Source organism: Hemicordylus capensis, chromosome 6 (assembly GCF_027244095.1).
Source record: "Hemicordylus capensis ecotype Gifberg chromosome 6, rHemCap1.1.pri, whole genome shotgun sequence".
In the NCBI taxonomy this organism is placed as follows: Eukaryota; Metazoa; Chordata; class Lepidosauria; order Squamata; family Cordylidae; genus Hemicordylus; species Hemicordylus capensis.
This window is the reverse complement of record NC_069662.1, coordinates 132,992,488-133,009,157: the sequence shown is the minus strand read 5'-3', so window position 1 is coordinate 133,009,157 and position 16,670 is coordinate 132,992,488. Positions and strand designations below refer to the sequence as shown.

The following is a 16,670-nucleotide window of genomic DNA, read 5'->3' as shown; positions in this document are numbered from 1 at the left end:
TGAATAGGCAGCCAGACAAGTGGGGCCTAATCCAACCCCACAAGGCATACTATCTGGTTCTCGTCATAACCGTTAATGATAAACTTCAACTCCTCAGTGCCATGCATCTTAACTGCTTTCTACTAAGTGAGGCCAGGCAACAGGATCCTTAACTACATCTAAACACACTTGTGCATTCATGTGCACACACAGACATGCAGAGTGAGCAGCAACAGAATCTCTGTCAGCATTCTACCCCTGTGAATATCAGCTACTCACTCCTATGAATGAATCAAATCAAAGACAAATGGAAATGTGATACGTAAGGGAAGTCCTCTGCCAGACCAGTTGTTAGTATTCATTCTGGGGAAGAGCAGGGTTAAAGGAGCCCTTTGTCTATGCTTTGGTTTTTTGTGGGAGTGAGTCTGTGAGTGGAGCAAAGGTTGCTGTCCCTTTTCCTCTTGCTCAATTCAAAATATGGATTCTGTTAAAAACTAGTTTCCAGCCAAACAATCTTTCCTAAACACTATTTGTTAATAGTGTTATGTGTTGTGGCTTGATTTGCTGTTTTAAAATGTCAGTACTCTTCTTGTTTTGGCCAGGGGTACAAGTGTCAGTTACTAGTAGATGGTTTACTGTTGAATCTATAATAGTAAGGACATACCGTTTGCTTATAATACATTGCAGTTTTGAAATCCTGTTGTTTGTATTTATTTGTTTGTTTAAAAAAACAAGAGCCAGGATCCAAAGAGCTATGCAGCATTTTCCAAGTGCCTAACATTAGCCCCTCAGTAACAAAAAGCTTATAAGTTGTGAAACTAAGGGGGCTTTGAAAAGCAGGTTGTGTTATGGCATGGGGGATTCACTGTTTTAAAAACCACAATAAATCCACTAGCCTAGCACAGGCCCTTAAAGGTAAAGTGTGCCGTCAAGTTGATTTCTACTCCTGGCGCCCACAGAACCTTGTGGTTTTCTTTGGTAGAATACAGAAGAGGTTTACCATTGCCTCCTCCCACGCTGTATGAGGTGATGCCTTTTAGTGTCTTCCCATATCGCTGCTGCCCAATATAGTACCAGCGGGGATTTGAACCGGCAGCCTTCTGCTTGTTAGTTAAGCATTTCCCCACTGCACCACAGGGGACCATAGCACAGGCTCTTAGGCATGCCCAGAGTTATTACTGGATCCCAGCCAAGTGAAGGCATTCCAGTTCCTCTAATCAATGGCTAGGGAAATTGTAATTTAGAGCAGTGGGGAGAAACGTGGGGGGATGACTGGAGTTCTTGGAACGTTTAGCTCGTGATGAAGTTTATGCAGTTCTTTAGGTCTGCATCTTCTTAAAATGCCTGTACTTGCCAAGTCTAAATCCATAGCAACTGCATTTTGGTAAACTACACAGTCTACTTCTGTATAAATTGTCACTTTATCATACTCCTTCAACGAACATTTTAAGTGACTACTAGCCGTGAGATGTCATGCTTCCCATTTGTTCAGCCTTGAAACAATCAACAACTTGTGAAAACTTGTTTAAGTACCTTGTATTGATGATTCTGCTCTAATCTGGGAGTTCATTAATCAATAACTCCCATGCTAGAAAAATTTCAGTGGTTAAAAAAATGTGTGGACATAATTTGTGGCGGTAATATATTAAAGTCTGGCAGGTGAACATAACTTTTAAAATGGACAAATTTTTGGCAGGCCTGACAAATGGTTGCTTAGCCATCCATCCCAACAATAGCGGATTCAGTGTGAGGATATTATTAATTATTGTCTCCTTAAGAACATTGCATTCATCATAGCTACGGTGTGTTTGAAATAAACAGGTATTTGAAACACAGTCTATCTAATATGTGTAGAAAGGGCTGCCTTTCCAGGAAAATAGAAAATTCCTGCATTTAAAAAATAAAACATGTGTGTTAAATTCCAGCCCTTGCATATTTTCAAAGTTTGAAAAAAGTGGAGGGAGATTTGTCTGCAAAACCTAAGAACACTGAGGTACAGTAACAAAGGGACTTATTAATGTTATAATTCTATCAAAATAAACCACCCTGAGCCATTTTGGGAAGAGCAGTATATAAATAAAATAAATAAATAAAATAAAAGCTGGGAAATAATAATTACACCTGTTTTTAAAAGACTTCTGAACCATAAACAAAACAGATTAGTAGGATTCATATTGTAATTAAGCCGATTTTGGCCAAGAAGTTTGATAAATAATTGCAAGAAGAAAATTTGCTAATTAAAAAATTCATCACCCCAAGACACTTGACAAATAAATGAATAGTCTGCATGTTGAAGCTGCTTATGTTAGCAGGGGGTTCTGCCCACTAGCACAGTATGGTTATGACTTGGAACTCTTTTGAATTCAACATCATTTGTCATATTTGGATGTAGGAGAGAGTCCTTATGTTCATGTGCACTGGTTATCCCCATGGAGTGATCATGAGCCAGATTCAGACTTGCACAGGCTTGCCCTTCCCCTGAATCTTTACTGGTGAGAAATATGAACAAGGGAGATAAAACTAATATCCAAACAGACCCTGTGATGGATAAAATAAATGCAAACCTGCTGAGCAGTTGTCACACATCAGTAAATTTCTTGTGACACCAGGGTTTGCATGCAAATAATTGTTCGTGTAATTGACTAGTGGTCCTTATTTCAAAGATCATATTATAGAACTGTTCTATATAGGCAAGTTGTTGAAGAAACATAGCTGCAATTATTGGGAAGAAACAGGTTCAGTTCTACTATATCATATTACATAGAAATTATTATTATTATTCAAATGCTCATTCAGAGACTCCCTTATGTAAATTCCAATTTCCTGTTAATATCTGGATATTAAAATAAAATAAATAAATAATAAATATTGGCATGTAATTGATGGTCACAGTCCTGCAGTATTTAGAATGACCTGTGAACTCCAGTCATGTAGCTGTTGCCATTCTGTGGGCACACAGGTATGGGAATGCTCTACTTGCCTCTTAGGTGCTTTCATAAAACGTGTATCATTGGGAAGGTAGGCAAATTATATTCTGCTTAAAAAGAATTGGGATTCATTATAACATTGTTTATCCAGAACACTTTTTATTCTCCTTAGGTGTACCATTGCATTTAGTATGAATCTTGTTTGCTAATGTGTTTGTAATGCTAATGTAATTGTTTGTAAAATGCTAGTGTGCATTTTCTTTCACTAAAACCTTCAAGCTAAAGAGCTTGTCTGTATAGGTTCAGTTGGAGGAGAATCCCAGCAAACCAGGTAGGTGTGTGAATATAGCATATTTCACACAAATGTCTAAACACATATTTATTTCCACCCCTGTGAGAAAATGATTTCACAAAATTAATTAAAGCAAACCTTACATTGTAGACAAAAAATATTATACTTTCATTCACTTAGGATAAAGCTATCCTACTGAGAATTTAACAATTCTGTTTACCTATTAATTTGCCAGAAGGTTTGTAACATTTTTGTTTCTGCTCTAGTTTTGAAATATCTGCTTGAAATTTTAATTAATTCATTCATTCATTCAAATTTGTACACTGCCCCAAACTTTCATCTCTGGGCAGTTTACCATGTTTCATTTGAGTATTTCTGTTCTTTCTGCAGATCTTATTGATGGCTATGCAGATGAAAAATCACTTCTGGAAAATCAAATCCAGGAAAAAACAGATGCAATAGACCATCTTGAGCAAGAGCTTCTTTGTACAGGTAACAAATTGCAGGAACTAGAGGCTGAGAGGCAGCAGCTTCAAGAAGAGAAGGAGTTACTCTTCAGACAAAAGGATGCTATGAAAGCTGATGCAGGACCAATAGAACGACGTATGTATTTCCTAGTCTTCCAAAGGTGTTTTCTGATTTTACCACTTCAATTTCTGATAATTTCCACTAATGTTCATAGAATTGTAGAGGTGGGAGGGACATAGCTATGAGGTCCAGATGCTTTCTGCACAACAGGACAATCCACACTTCTCAGTCCAATCCACACAGTCGGGAGAAACCTCTTTGCCACAAACAGAACACACCTGTCAGATGTTTGAGAACCTGACGATTTCAGATGAGCGAACACACTTGCTGCAGACAGCAACCTATGCACTCCAGGTAACATAACCCATATGTCCTGTATATATGGGACAAATATACAGCACCAAGTATAGCAGTCAGTACAAAGTGTTATCATAGACTTACTCACTCTGCCTTACTTTTCTCTTCATGTCTGAATAATGTAAGAACTTTCAGATTTACCTACCAGGATACCTAATGGTAGCATTCAAATACCTCATTAGACCCCGGTCTTAAATACAGGTGAAACTTGGAAAATTAGAATATCGTGCAAAAGTCCATTAATTTCAGTAATGCAAATTAAAAGGTGAAACTGATATATGAGACAGACGCATTACATGCAAAGCGAGATAAGTCAAGCCTTAATTTGTTATAATTGTGATGATCATGGCGTATAGCTCATGAAAACCCCAAATCCACAATCTCAGAAAATTAGAATATTACATGGAACCAAGAAGACAAGGATTGAAGAATAGAACAATATCGGACCTCTGAAAAGTATAAGCATGCATATGTATTCAGTACTTGGTTTGGGCCCCTTTTGCAGCCATTACTGCCTCAATGCGGCGTGGCATGGATGCTATCAGCCTGTGGCACTGATGAGGTATTATGGAAGACCAGGATGCTTCATTAGCGGCCTTCAGCAATTCTGCATTGTTTGGTCTCATGTCTCTCATCCTTCTCTTGGCAGTGCCCCATAGATTCTCTATGGGGTCAGGTCAGGCGAGTTTGCTGGCCAATCAAGCACAGTACACTGTATACTTTTCGGAGGTCCGATATTGTTCTATTCTTCAATCCTTGTCTTCTTGGTTCCATGTAATATTCTAATTTTCTGAGATTGTGGATTTGGGGTTTTCATGAGCTGTATGCCATGATCATCACAATTATAACAAATTAAGGCTTGACTTATCTCGCTTTGCATGTAATGCGTCTGTCTCATATATCAGTTTCACCTTTTAATTTGCATTACTGAAATTAATGGACTTTTGCACGATATTCTAATTTTCCGAGTTTCACCTGTATTAGTCCTAGGATTTCTCATTATTTTCCAGCAGAATCAAGCTTCAATGTTATGTCCTTGTTCTTTGGAGAGCCTTTACCATTCTCCTTGCTCTGGCAGTTAGTGAACTAGATTAGATGGTTAATCCAGCTGTACCACTGGGACTAAACCTGTCCTAAAACATTGAAAACCAGTAGCTGTCACCTTCCATTTCAAAGCAGTGAAAGGTGCTATTTATCAAGAATGGATGCTTCAGTCAAGAGATCTAATACAGGTCCTTTCTCCAGCCCCATGACTGAACCCCAAGTTGAAAGCTCAAGGTCTGAAGCCCCTTCTAACAGATGTGGCAGTTATATTTAAGCAAAACTGAACTCTGAAATGGGCCCTAGCTGCAATGTGATCCAAGAAGAAAAATAATAGACTAGGGTTGGGGCTGAGAAGGTTTCCTTGTGGCATATCAGGCAGGGCATATTCAGGTGTATCCTAGCCATAACATATTTGATATTTTGATATCTCTGGGATTATTGGAAACAAAGGAGCAAGCATACAGTGTCTGATCATTAGAAATAAAGGCTACTTTAATCAATGTAGGACACAGACATATGACCCCCTATAAATTACTCAGACAGCTTAACACAGTTTATTCCATATTCAACATAACACTCAGTCAGATCTTTGCTTTTAAGTGTCCAAAGTGGACTTCAGGAGCGATGCATTACGTTTCTAACTTGGCCTTCCTTCATATGCTCAGAATTCTGCTTCAAAATTATTCTAAGAGACATGCTAGGGTTGAAAGATGGTCACCCACACCCAGGGGCTGCCCACAATCACCCAGTGAACTTCATTGCTGAACTGGGATTTTAATTACTGAAATCCAACTAAACCACAGCACTGCAAACTTAAACTCTCAAGTATATTATAATATATATACTAATATATAAATATTAGTATAGTTAGGAAAAATCTTCACATCCACAGAAAAATACACAGATGAAAATCTACACGTTTTCCCATTCATTAGATCTTTGCTACAACATAACTAAAACAACCTTTTTAATGTGTGTAGCAACATAGATACATATAACTTCGTCTTTTTTTTAAAGAAGCTTGTCAGGAAAATGTTTTTTGTTACATTTGGCTCACCTTTGTGCTGGTTATCTTGGAAAAAGAAAACACACAGTTTGTTTAAGGTGCTGAGGTGTGTGTTCAACCAGTGTTTGCTTTAATGAAGTAAGGAACATCTCTTTTGATGTAGTATTTTATTGCAGGGGTAAAATGAATTGCTAAAGGTGTTTAAATATGGCCTAAATAACTGCTGTAAGTAGCATTTGAAATGTCAGTTTTCAAAAACAATGCCAAAGCAACAATTCATTACTTTTGAATAAATATAGCCTGTAAAACTGTTAGCATATGGTTTTCTATTTTGCAGTAATCTCAAAATCAGTAGCTGACATCTTGCTCAAGCATCCACTGCTGTAAGAGAGCTGTAGGGCTGCATGGCCCTCAGGGACCTATTTGTGGATGGCAAAGTTCACTAATGCAGGCAGGGGAATCGGCAATTGCTGAATTTTTCTCAAATTTTTGAGCAGAGCAACCTGGCTATGCAGCTCTTTTACGGCAGTGGATGGCTTCTCAACATGTCAGCCAGTATTTTTCATAGCTGGTTTATTATGTGGAATATACACTAGAATACTTATTATGGGAGTTAGCTATTCAAAAAACTGCCAAGAAAAATAAATGTGTGCTCCACAATGAAGTGGTAGGAAAATGCATAACTATTGTACCTAACCAATTAATTACACATCTCCTTATGTCATTGGACATTTTCACTGAACTCCACATCCTGTCTTCAGCTTCATGTTTCTCATACAGTATTATACCTTGCGAACTATAGATGGCATGTGAATTACTTTTGCTTCTTGTTTGTTTTTTTTCCTTTTCTGTTCTCCTAGGCCTAGTAGATGCTGCAGTCGATGCAGCTTCCCAAGCAGGTGTGTTTGTATATTGCATGGCCAATCTTTCACTGGGTGGCAGATTTAACTACGACTGACACTTATTAATCATGGTCTTTCTTTGGGCTTTCAGCTTACTGACATTAACTTTTACTGGCCTGCAGCTTTGATATTGCATTTCATGCTCACAGATTTCTTTTTCTTAACAATTGCTCATAATTTCTAAGTACGATACATTAATAAAGATTTTTTTAAAGCAGATTCATTTAATAACCATCATCTTAGTCTTGTAATGATTTAAGAGTTCAGGTAGTGTTAAGTTTTTAGTAACCTCTTGTTTGCTTTAAACTGCAAATATATTGGTTGGTAAAACCTTTGTCAAATATAACTTCTATATTGACATGTGATGTTTGAACAAGCAAGCATGATGTAAGATGATGGTCTGTATTGTGTGGTACAAGAAAATGGCCATTAACTGGTGATTGTTCTAAATGATTTTTCATTTATATGACAAAAGACCCAAATCCAGGGGTAGGCAACCTTTGGTACTCCCGCTGTTGTTGAACTACAGCTCCCATCATCCCAGTCACCCTACCCCTGCCCTAATCCATAAATCCATGACTCTGAAGTAAGGCCCATTGGAAATCAATAAGGGACTTCTGATTGCAACATATATAATCCTTCATACTGTTAAAAATTGTCTATTATATTGCACATTATAAAATCCTTATAGCCAGAAGGAGTGCCAGGATATGTAACATCAAGCAATGGCTGACATCCAGACTGATGCTGTACTTGCACTAGTTGTACAGTTAGTAAGAACTACTCTAACTAGTTTCACTAAGGCTGTTGCACTAGCTAATTCCACAGGAGCTTGTGTTCCAGAGCAATGTGAAAGCACAATGCTGCTGCACTAGCGCAAAGATGCTGCACAAAGAAGGGATTTCTGTTCCAAACTAGTCCTTGTGCTAGCAGAAGATTTTGACAAGTTGCATAATGTGTTGTGCATAATGTTTTGTGAAACCTGTATGAGTTCTGGAGGTCTTGCAGTAGCGGTTGCACGACATTAGAGCACTATAACTTTGTGTAGCTCTGCAAGATGAGAAGCATCTTCTCTCATTGTGCTAGCACAATGTTGTCTGGATGTCAGTCCCTGTTCCATAATCTTTGTTCAGGTGCAATGCTTGCACCAGTGCAGAAAGAGTGCAGGAGAGTGTACAGCTTTGAGCATCTGTATAACCATAAGACCACCTTGCATGTGCACAACTTTGTTCTTTGAGCTAGCTCAGCATTAGTCTGGATGTCAGCCAACATATTTATTTTGGGACCCTTCTGATGCTCTTGTCAGTGACAGGAAAATTGCTGCATCATGTCCCCTCTTTATGCAGCTCTGGTAGCATTAGAAACCCAGAGTCATGTGGGAAGAGGCCACAGAATGTCTCCTTCCCATATCAGTGGAGCCCCAACTTCCAGATGGGGTGGTCTGAACATGGGAAATAGGCATGTCACCCGCTCTTTCAGCTTGACTACAGATATTCAGCAGTACTGGAATGGTGTGGGAAGGAAATGTGCTACTGTGGCTCCCACACTGCTGAGGTGATGACTGAATAGATCCTAAGTTTTCAAGCACTAAGTTTTGAAGCCCAAACTATGACGAGTATTTTAAAAGATGGGGAGAGGGAGGGGTGAGAGAGTGTGTCCTCATGCAACACCCTTGACAAAATCTGAGTTGCAGGTAAGAAATTTCCTCCTTTGCTTCTCTTGTAACTCACCAGGTGAAGGTCTCTTGTATTTTGCCTTAAAATGTTATATGTGCCTCTTGTAAAAATTGTGTTGACTGAATCAGTGCTACTGGATGAGAAGATAGTTGGGTTTTAATGGCATCATACATTTCCCCCAGTTAAATCACATTAATGCACTTTTTGTGATGGTGATGTAATGTTCTATATGTGGGTAGTTAAAAAAAAATCAAAATGTTTTAAAGGAAACAGAGCATCATGGCCTTTCTTCTGGGGTATTGTATGACTTCTTGTGATATCTTTTTTCTTTCTATTGAGAGATACCACATCATTCTGGTAAAACCCAAACCTATTTCCATCCTTCACTATGCTCCAGCATGGACACATAGTCTTGGGAGTGGTTTTGTTGTGATAGACTAACTATCAATGCATATGTAAAACCAATTGATGCCCTTGTATAACAGAGTTGCTGGCCGAGACAGAAAAGCTAATGAAGGAAAAAATAGAAGTGCAGCGACAAGCTGAAAAGGAATATGACTACCTTCAAAAGCAGGTGAAGGCACTGGAAACAGATATAGAGGAGCAGGTCAACCGTTTTTTGGAGCTAGAACAAGAAAAGAATGCAGAACTAATGGATCTAAGGCAACAAAACCAAGCCCTGGAGAAACAGCTTGAGAAAACAAAAAAATTTCTAGATGTAAGTAAGACACTCATGATCTTTCAGGGTTATTTAGGACAGAATAAAATGGGGAGAGAGTGGGTGAGAAAGAGAAAGAAAAGAGGAATTATTGATCATCTATGTAACACTGGGTGGCATACTGTAAAAGCGTTTGTCAGCCCAGTAATGTGTACGTGCAAGTTGCACAAATTGTGCAAACACAGAAATTGTGCAAATTGCATTATACAAGAGACATCCAGTGTTGTGTACTGTCATTCACACAGTTTTTGCATTTGCAACATTTGTGTAACTTCCGTGCATGCAACATTACGGAGCTGATGTACTCTTGCATGGTATGTCAGCCATTGAATAGAAAAAGTGTATTTTCTGTGCATTTTGAAAATAGTAATGATACCGCAGGAGAGGCTATAGCTTAGCAGGAGGTATGGCTCAGTGGTAAGAGCATCTGCTTTGCATGCAACATGCCCTAGGTTCAATCTCTGGCATCCCAAGGTAAGAAAGACTCCTGTCTGAAATTGGGGAGATGCTGCCAGTTCCTGTTGATCTAGATAGACCCATGATCTGACTCAGTGTAAGGCAGTGAAAATGTAGATATTTTTAAATATGTGAGAAATATGAAGACCAAGTTTCAGAATTTAAAATGTAGCAAGTTCATAGTAGGACATAGTTATGCACACACAAAAAACACCCCTGTGACATTCTTTGAAAAGGTTACCTAAGGGAATTATATATATTCTGTATTCTTGAAAGCAAACTCAGTGATTAACTTGTAATATTACAGAAATGCCTTTTTTTTAAAAAATAAAGAGCAATAGAGTAAATGTTTTCAATGGTATGCAAAGTTGGTCCAGAGCAATTATTTACTTACTGAAGACAGCTGATTTGATTTGATTTGACTTGATTTCTGAAGAATAGTTTAATGGCCAGCAATTCTGGTCAACATTCTAACCACTGATGCAAGATAGAAAAACAGGCAGTGACTGTGCTGCTTTGTCAAACATTATTTATTTTCAACATTGGCTCCATACAATGAACTATGTGAATATAAAATGTATCTGTAATGTGTAGATAATGAGAGGTGTGCCTTCTGTCTTTCTTTCTTCCCAGTGCTTGTCACATTCTCTGGTCTCCAATTAGAAAAGCTCTGATATTTTGCTAAAGTGCTGTGGGTAGCTCGTAGGGGTGTGCAGTTCGAATCGAGGTCTAATTGATTCAGATCAAATTGGGGCAAATTCTCAGATTTGACTTGGAATCGAATCCCCCTCAAAACAGAGGGCCCAATTCAGAGTTGAAGCAAATCACCCCCGATTAAACCCTAATTTGTTTGGGTGATTTGAACACCATTTTGAGGCCTGCTTTGCAGGGGAAATGGGCCTCAAAATGGTTCTTGAACCACCTGAATTGATTTGAGTGATTCGAGGGTGATTAGTCGGGTCAGCCAGCCAAGCCAGCTGTTCTCAGTGAATCAATTTGATGATTCTACAATTCGATTTGACCTCAAATTGAATAGCATAATTTGATTTTTTTAAATATGAAGTAGAAATGATCTAGCATGTTTTCATCTTTGATAGGATATCAGAGTATAATGGGTTTAAGGTATCACCGTATTTCCTGCTTTCTTTCAATAACAGATATACAGGTGGCCCTCGTTATCCGTGGTTCCAGCAACTGTGTTTTCATATATCTGCAGAGAAGTCCTAGAAACCTGGTTTCCAAATCCACAGTTGCAAAAATAGGGGATTTTCACCTATCTGTGATTTCAGGGCCACTGGAAATTATTTCTGGAGTCGTGTCATTTCCACTCTGGTGGCAGCATGGAGCCATTTTGTGGCTCTTAATTTAAAAAAATTCTCACAATTTTTCACTAAAATCAGAGGAAATGGGGGTTTGGGGAGCATTGCTCTGGAGAGCAAGGTAGAGTACTTTATTTCTCTTATTTATGCTCATCCTCCCCTGATCTTTAGCCCTTTTGTGTGTATAGGAACCTAACCCCTAGATTTCTATGGGGTAAGGTTTCATTATTTTCAGTCTTCATATTTGCACCTACAGGCGAGAACTGAACCTCCACAAATAACAAGGGCGACCTGTTTGTTACAAAACTAGAGCAAGATATGCAGTAATTCTGAAGTTTGTCTAAATGCTGTTTGCCATAAGGAATATAATGGTCATATTTCAGGAGCAGGCAATTGATAGGGAGCATGAGAGAGATGTGTTTCAGCAAGAGATTCAGAAGCTGGAGCAACAGCTAAGGATTCCCCAAAGATTTCAGCCAGTCAACGAACACCAAAACAGAGAGGTAAGATAGTAAACTGTAATCAACTGTTTCTAATGTGAATATGTGAAATAAAATCAGTTCTGGTAATGCTGCAGAAATAAAAGATTTATAAAGATTACAAGGTAGAGACTAGAGACTGAAATAAAAAGCAATGAGATTAATGACATTAAATATTCTGACTCGTGATCTTGGCAGAAGGCCCACACAAAATTACTCCAATTCATAGCTAACAGTGTTGTATGTTAAGTCATCAATGGCATAATTTGTTGATTTGTAAGCTGCTTTCAGTTATATGAAACACAGGGTAAAATCTATTAAATTGATTAAACAGACTTTGAACCTGAGAAACCGCTTTTGAAACAGTTTCATACCTATACAAGATAGTAATCTGCTCTGTTTTTGTTGTTTTAAATCTAACTAGCAATTCCTGGTTTTGATCCTAGTGTACAAAGTTCAGGCTGCAATCCCATCTATACTTACTTAGAAGTAGGTTCTATTGAACAAAGTTAGACATGCATAGGATTGAGCTGTACCTTATTTTAACATTTTATCTAATTATAGATAGATAAAAGGCCCTAGCTACTGCTTTCATAGTATCATGGCTTCTTAGAACCAATAATCACAATCCAGAGAACAATGTGTCCATTGAGGCTATTCACTTTATTTCCCAACCCCATAACAGCTGCAAAAGCATGTCAACTTACTTTTCAAAATCAGAGGAGTTTCAAGGTTAGTTTGTATAGTGGAATGAGACAGCAGATTGTTGTGGTGCTGCTGTCCAAAGAAAACATTCAAAATGCCTGCTGGGCATGCTTAAAACCCTTCCGACATACCTAAAGAAGCTCTTTGGATTGTGGTAACTTTCCAGTTACAGAACGTCCTAATGCTGATAAGTAGATACATTCCGGCAAAGCAACAGTTAGATGAAACTTTTCCAGTCTTCATATTCCTAAAGAAACAACTGTTTTTTTCAGAAACAACAACTTCCATATTAATTTGAACTTCATTTTGAGAATTGCAAAAAGTCTGAATACATTGTATTATTTTACCACCTTTTGGCCAGTGTTCAAAGTGCATTTCCCCCTTTTTTTCTGATTGATAGGTTGTGTCTTCTGTTTCTCCGATTGTGACTTTTCTCTCTCTCTCTCTCTCTCTTTTGTGTGTGGAAAGTTGTTAATGTGGATTTTGTTTAGATTTGCACCTAAGTTTTGTTCTATAATTTGATGCAATATTTTTACAAGCTAAGATTCTCCATAGTTGTTAAAATGAATCCCAGAGTTCTGTGAGGAGTACTTTCCTTATTGGACAGGGATAGAGGAGGGAGAAGTCCTTGAACTGCTCTCCCTATGGAGAATAGGACTGGAATGATAACTATATCTGGACAGAGTGCTGTGGAAAATGGTGAAAGTACGGACTATAATTGTGTGTGTGTGGGGGAGATTGTTATGAAAGATGACGTGCAGTAAGACTAATTACAAATATAATCTTAAATTACCCAAAATGCTAGATTACTTCTCTTTATTGGACAGGGATAAGGGAGGGGAAAATATAATGAATACTTAGATATTTTCAAATGTTCTTTTCATCATTGATTTGGAAAGATGTGGCTTTGATAGTGTCTTTGCATGTTATTCTGTTGTAGTGAAAACGAAGAGCCATCAAGATTAATAGATTATTGTGGCATAAGCTTGCAAAGTTGTGGAACATCTTGTTGGAGAACACACATGGGTGTAGAGAAAAGAAATTGCAAATGTTTGGGCCAGAAAGTCATGGAATGCTAGAAATACAATATTCCATTTCTTTTAAGAGTATGCAGGATAAGTCTAGTGACCATTCACAACATGGCTTTTTGGGCCCTACATTTCCCCACTCTATACCTCCTGTCATTCTGATCTGCCAACTGAGGATAACAATTCCTCCATTTTATAAAGTGGCCTGTAGTTCATGAAAGCATTAGTCTTTAAGGTGTCACTAGACTCCCCCCCCCCCCGATTTAATTCGTGTATGTAAAATTATTTACTTTGGCAAACTTTTGCCTTTGAGTCATTTCCATCCTTACTTTCAGTTTATACTGGATGCTGTACATAATGTCTCTTGGGGGTGTACTTACTTAGGTCTTCTTTTCCCCCTTCTTTGGCCAATTCACTTCTTTCTTGGGAGGTCTTTCTGGCTGCCTCAGAAATGAACATTCCTGTTTAATATGGATTGCAGCCAGTATGCTCTCTACTCAACATGCTCTCCAATTCTTCCATCTTATTCTTTTCATTCCTGATTGCTGCATGTTTTCTTATGACTACAAACTTCAGACACTGAAGCTTCCTTCTTGTCACCTTGTGCCTCTTTTTCTCTTACACAATTTAACTTGGCTAACTTTGCCATATTTCCTCATGTATAATTGAAGTATCAATAACTAGAGCTTCTTAGCATGCATCTTCTAAAGGTTCATCATCCTTAATATCTTAATTAACCCCTGCTAGCTTGGCAAAGAGGCACCTTTTAACGTGGTTATTCTCTCTATTTAGCAGGGAGAGAGTAACTGGCCCTATCCACCCCCAGCACAGTACCTCAAGTGACTGTTGCTGGTGTCTATCTTATGTTTATTTTTAGATTGGGAGCCCTCTGGGGACAGGGATCCATCTTATTTATTTATTATTTCTCTGTGTAAACTGCCCTGAGCCATTTTTGGGAGGGCGGTATAGAAATCGAATGAATAAATAAATAAATATCTGACCTTTAAGATATTTGAAAAACCATTCCTGCCTGTCGTCACCAGGTTGAGCAGTTAACAAATCACCTCAAAGAAAAGACAGACAAATGCAGTGAGCTTTTACTCTCTAAGGAGCAGCTTCAGAGAGATGTGCAAGAACGGAATGAAGAAATTGAGAAGTTAGAGTGCAGAATCAGAGAAGTGGAACAAGCCTTAATGATCAGTGCAGACAGTTTACAAAAGGTATTTTTATGTGGACTATTTTTTTATGTTTTCATTTCCAATAACCAGAGTGTTGTTTTTATTTAATAACTGAAGTGTGATAGCAAATATACTTACTTTAAAGGTGGAGGAAAGGAAGCAGTTTGGCTCTGCAGCAATGAGGGGAGATTTGCCCCTAGAAGCACAGTTACAGGCTGAACAAGAAGCTGTAGACAGGAAAGAAAAAGAGGTAGAGTATCTCTTTCATTTATTCAGGTACTTTAATATTGTGTGTAAACCTTTGGAATTGGAGCAAGTGCCCTGCTTGATTCTAGCCAAGGTCCTGAAGCTCCAGCCTGGCCTGGCCTCCATGGCTACATTATTGGTGAGGACAATAAGAGGGCCACTGTTTGGGATAATGTAATTATGTACCAGCATAATGCAATACATTACAATGGCAAACTGATTCACTGCAACTATGAGAACCAAGTCTCCTGCCCTCCAAGCAACTCCTAGTAAGCTGGGGTTTGCTTAGCCTTCCATCCAACCCCCAAGCACCTTGGTGCATTTATGGAAATACTGCTTTAGATATCTGTTTACCAGGCATGTATCCCATGCTGTCCCAGCTGTGTGCCTGGGATCTACCCTCCAGCACCAGAACTCTTAAGAGTTGGGGGAATGGAGGTCCACGCATGCACATGTACACACACACACAGGTTGCTAGGAAGAAAGCAGATAAAAAAGATGCCTGAGTCCAAAATTGTCCTGCTACTGCTACTGGCCTGCTTGGCAGGAGTGCAGCATACAACTAGAGCAAGGCTGCAGAACTTGGGCCTCCAGCTGTTGTTGGGACTACAACTCCCAGTATTAGAGTTGCTGTTGCTTTTTGCTCTGTGTGGGGATGCTGTTATTGTGGCTCAGAGTCTATGCCATCTACTTTTTGGCTTTGACCACCACCCACCCTCACATACACACACACACCCTGCCAATCTTTACTTTTAGCATGACTGAACCTTTTTCAGTAATTAGACTTCTGCCTGAAGGCCTGATTTCCTTGGTGTTGCTGAGGCAAGCAGTCATTATCTTGATTCTCCCTCACTCCTTTTCACCACCTCATTTTCTTCACCATCACCTCATTGGTTTGCAGACCATTCTTCTTGCTAGATTGGCTGCTGCTACTACTGTTCTCCTCCAGAAGCTGAGAAAATGTGAGGATTTTGACCAATGTTTATGCAGTTTTAAAAATAATCAAAATTAGAAATTAAATCCAGGAGTTTGATTCTTAAAATAAATCAACCCTAATTCTTTGAAACGTCCTTTGCTTGCTTGCTTTGTTTTTAAGTCATCACTTTGCCACTTATTTTGGATATACAGATCATAAATCTTGAAGAACAATTAGAGCAGTTCCGTGAGGAACTAGAAAACAAAAATGAAGAAGTACAACAGTTGCACATGCAATTAGAAATCCAGCGAAAAGAATCCACTACACGGCAACAAGAACTTGAGCAAGAAAATAAAATTTTCAAGGTAACTATTTGACAAGGAAGTCTGTATTTTTCTTCCTTCTCCCTTTGAATGAGCACATTATCCTGAAAATGTGTGAGATCTCACTATTAATGCATAACATTTCAATTTCTTTTTTTAAAAAAAACACCTCTCTGTATATTCCCTGAATTTGCATCTGGGAAATAGACAAGAGTCAGAGAAGGAAACACATAAGTTATGTTCTATACCACTGTTTTTTGTCTGTAGGAGGAAATGGAAAAATTGGGACTAGCTGTCCCGAATCCTGAAGATACTTCCATACAGGATCATCATCCGGTTGTTGGAAAATTTATTAAGATCATTCAGGAGAAGGAACAGGAAATAAATGAACTTCATGAACAAATTTCAAAACTGCAACAGCAACTTGAAATTACAACAGATAACAAAGTACACATTTTTGGGATATTTTGTGGGAACGTCCTTTTACATGGCAAGATAGTAACATGGAACAGTTTAAGATGTTAGAGTAGGTTTAGAACACAATTGTGGTTAGAAACCATTTCCTAAGTTCAAAGTAGAATTGTCTTGGAT

General features: G+C 38.4%; 1 protein-coding gene across 12 annotated transcripts in view; it reads left to right on the top strand.

The window, feature by feature from the left end:
- Window positions 1–16,670, top strand: part of AKAP9 (A-kinase anchoring protein 9) — a 164,714-nt gene that overhangs the window by 110,053 nt on the left and 37,991 nt on the right. For 9 of the 12 annotated variants that reach the window (XR_008310385.1, XM_053265330.1, XM_053265325.1 and 6 more), the window contains 8 exons: window positions 3,589–3,801; window positions 6,994–7,032; window positions 9,197–9,429; window positions 11,588–11,707; window positions 14,460–14,636; window positions 14,740–14,844; window positions 15,969–16,121; window positions 16,347–16,526. Coding sequence is in view for 11 of the 12 variants with exons in the window: in XM_053265330.1 (XP_053121305.1) it covers window positions 3,589–3,801; window positions 6,994–7,032; window positions 9,197–9,429; window positions 11,588–11,707; window positions 14,460–14,636; window positions 14,740–14,844; window positions 15,969–16,121; window positions 16,347–16,526 (1,220 nt within the window). In the remaining variant the exon portion in view is untranslated. The remainder of the gene's footprint in view (window positions 1–3,588; window positions 3,802–6,993; window positions 7,033–9,196; window positions 9,430–11,587; window positions 11,708–14,459; window positions 14,637–14,739; window positions 14,845–15,968; window positions 16,122–16,346; window positions 16,527–16,670) is intronic. The other 3 variants (XM_053265323.1, XM_053265327.1, XM_053265331.1) reach the window with 3 other exon arrangements.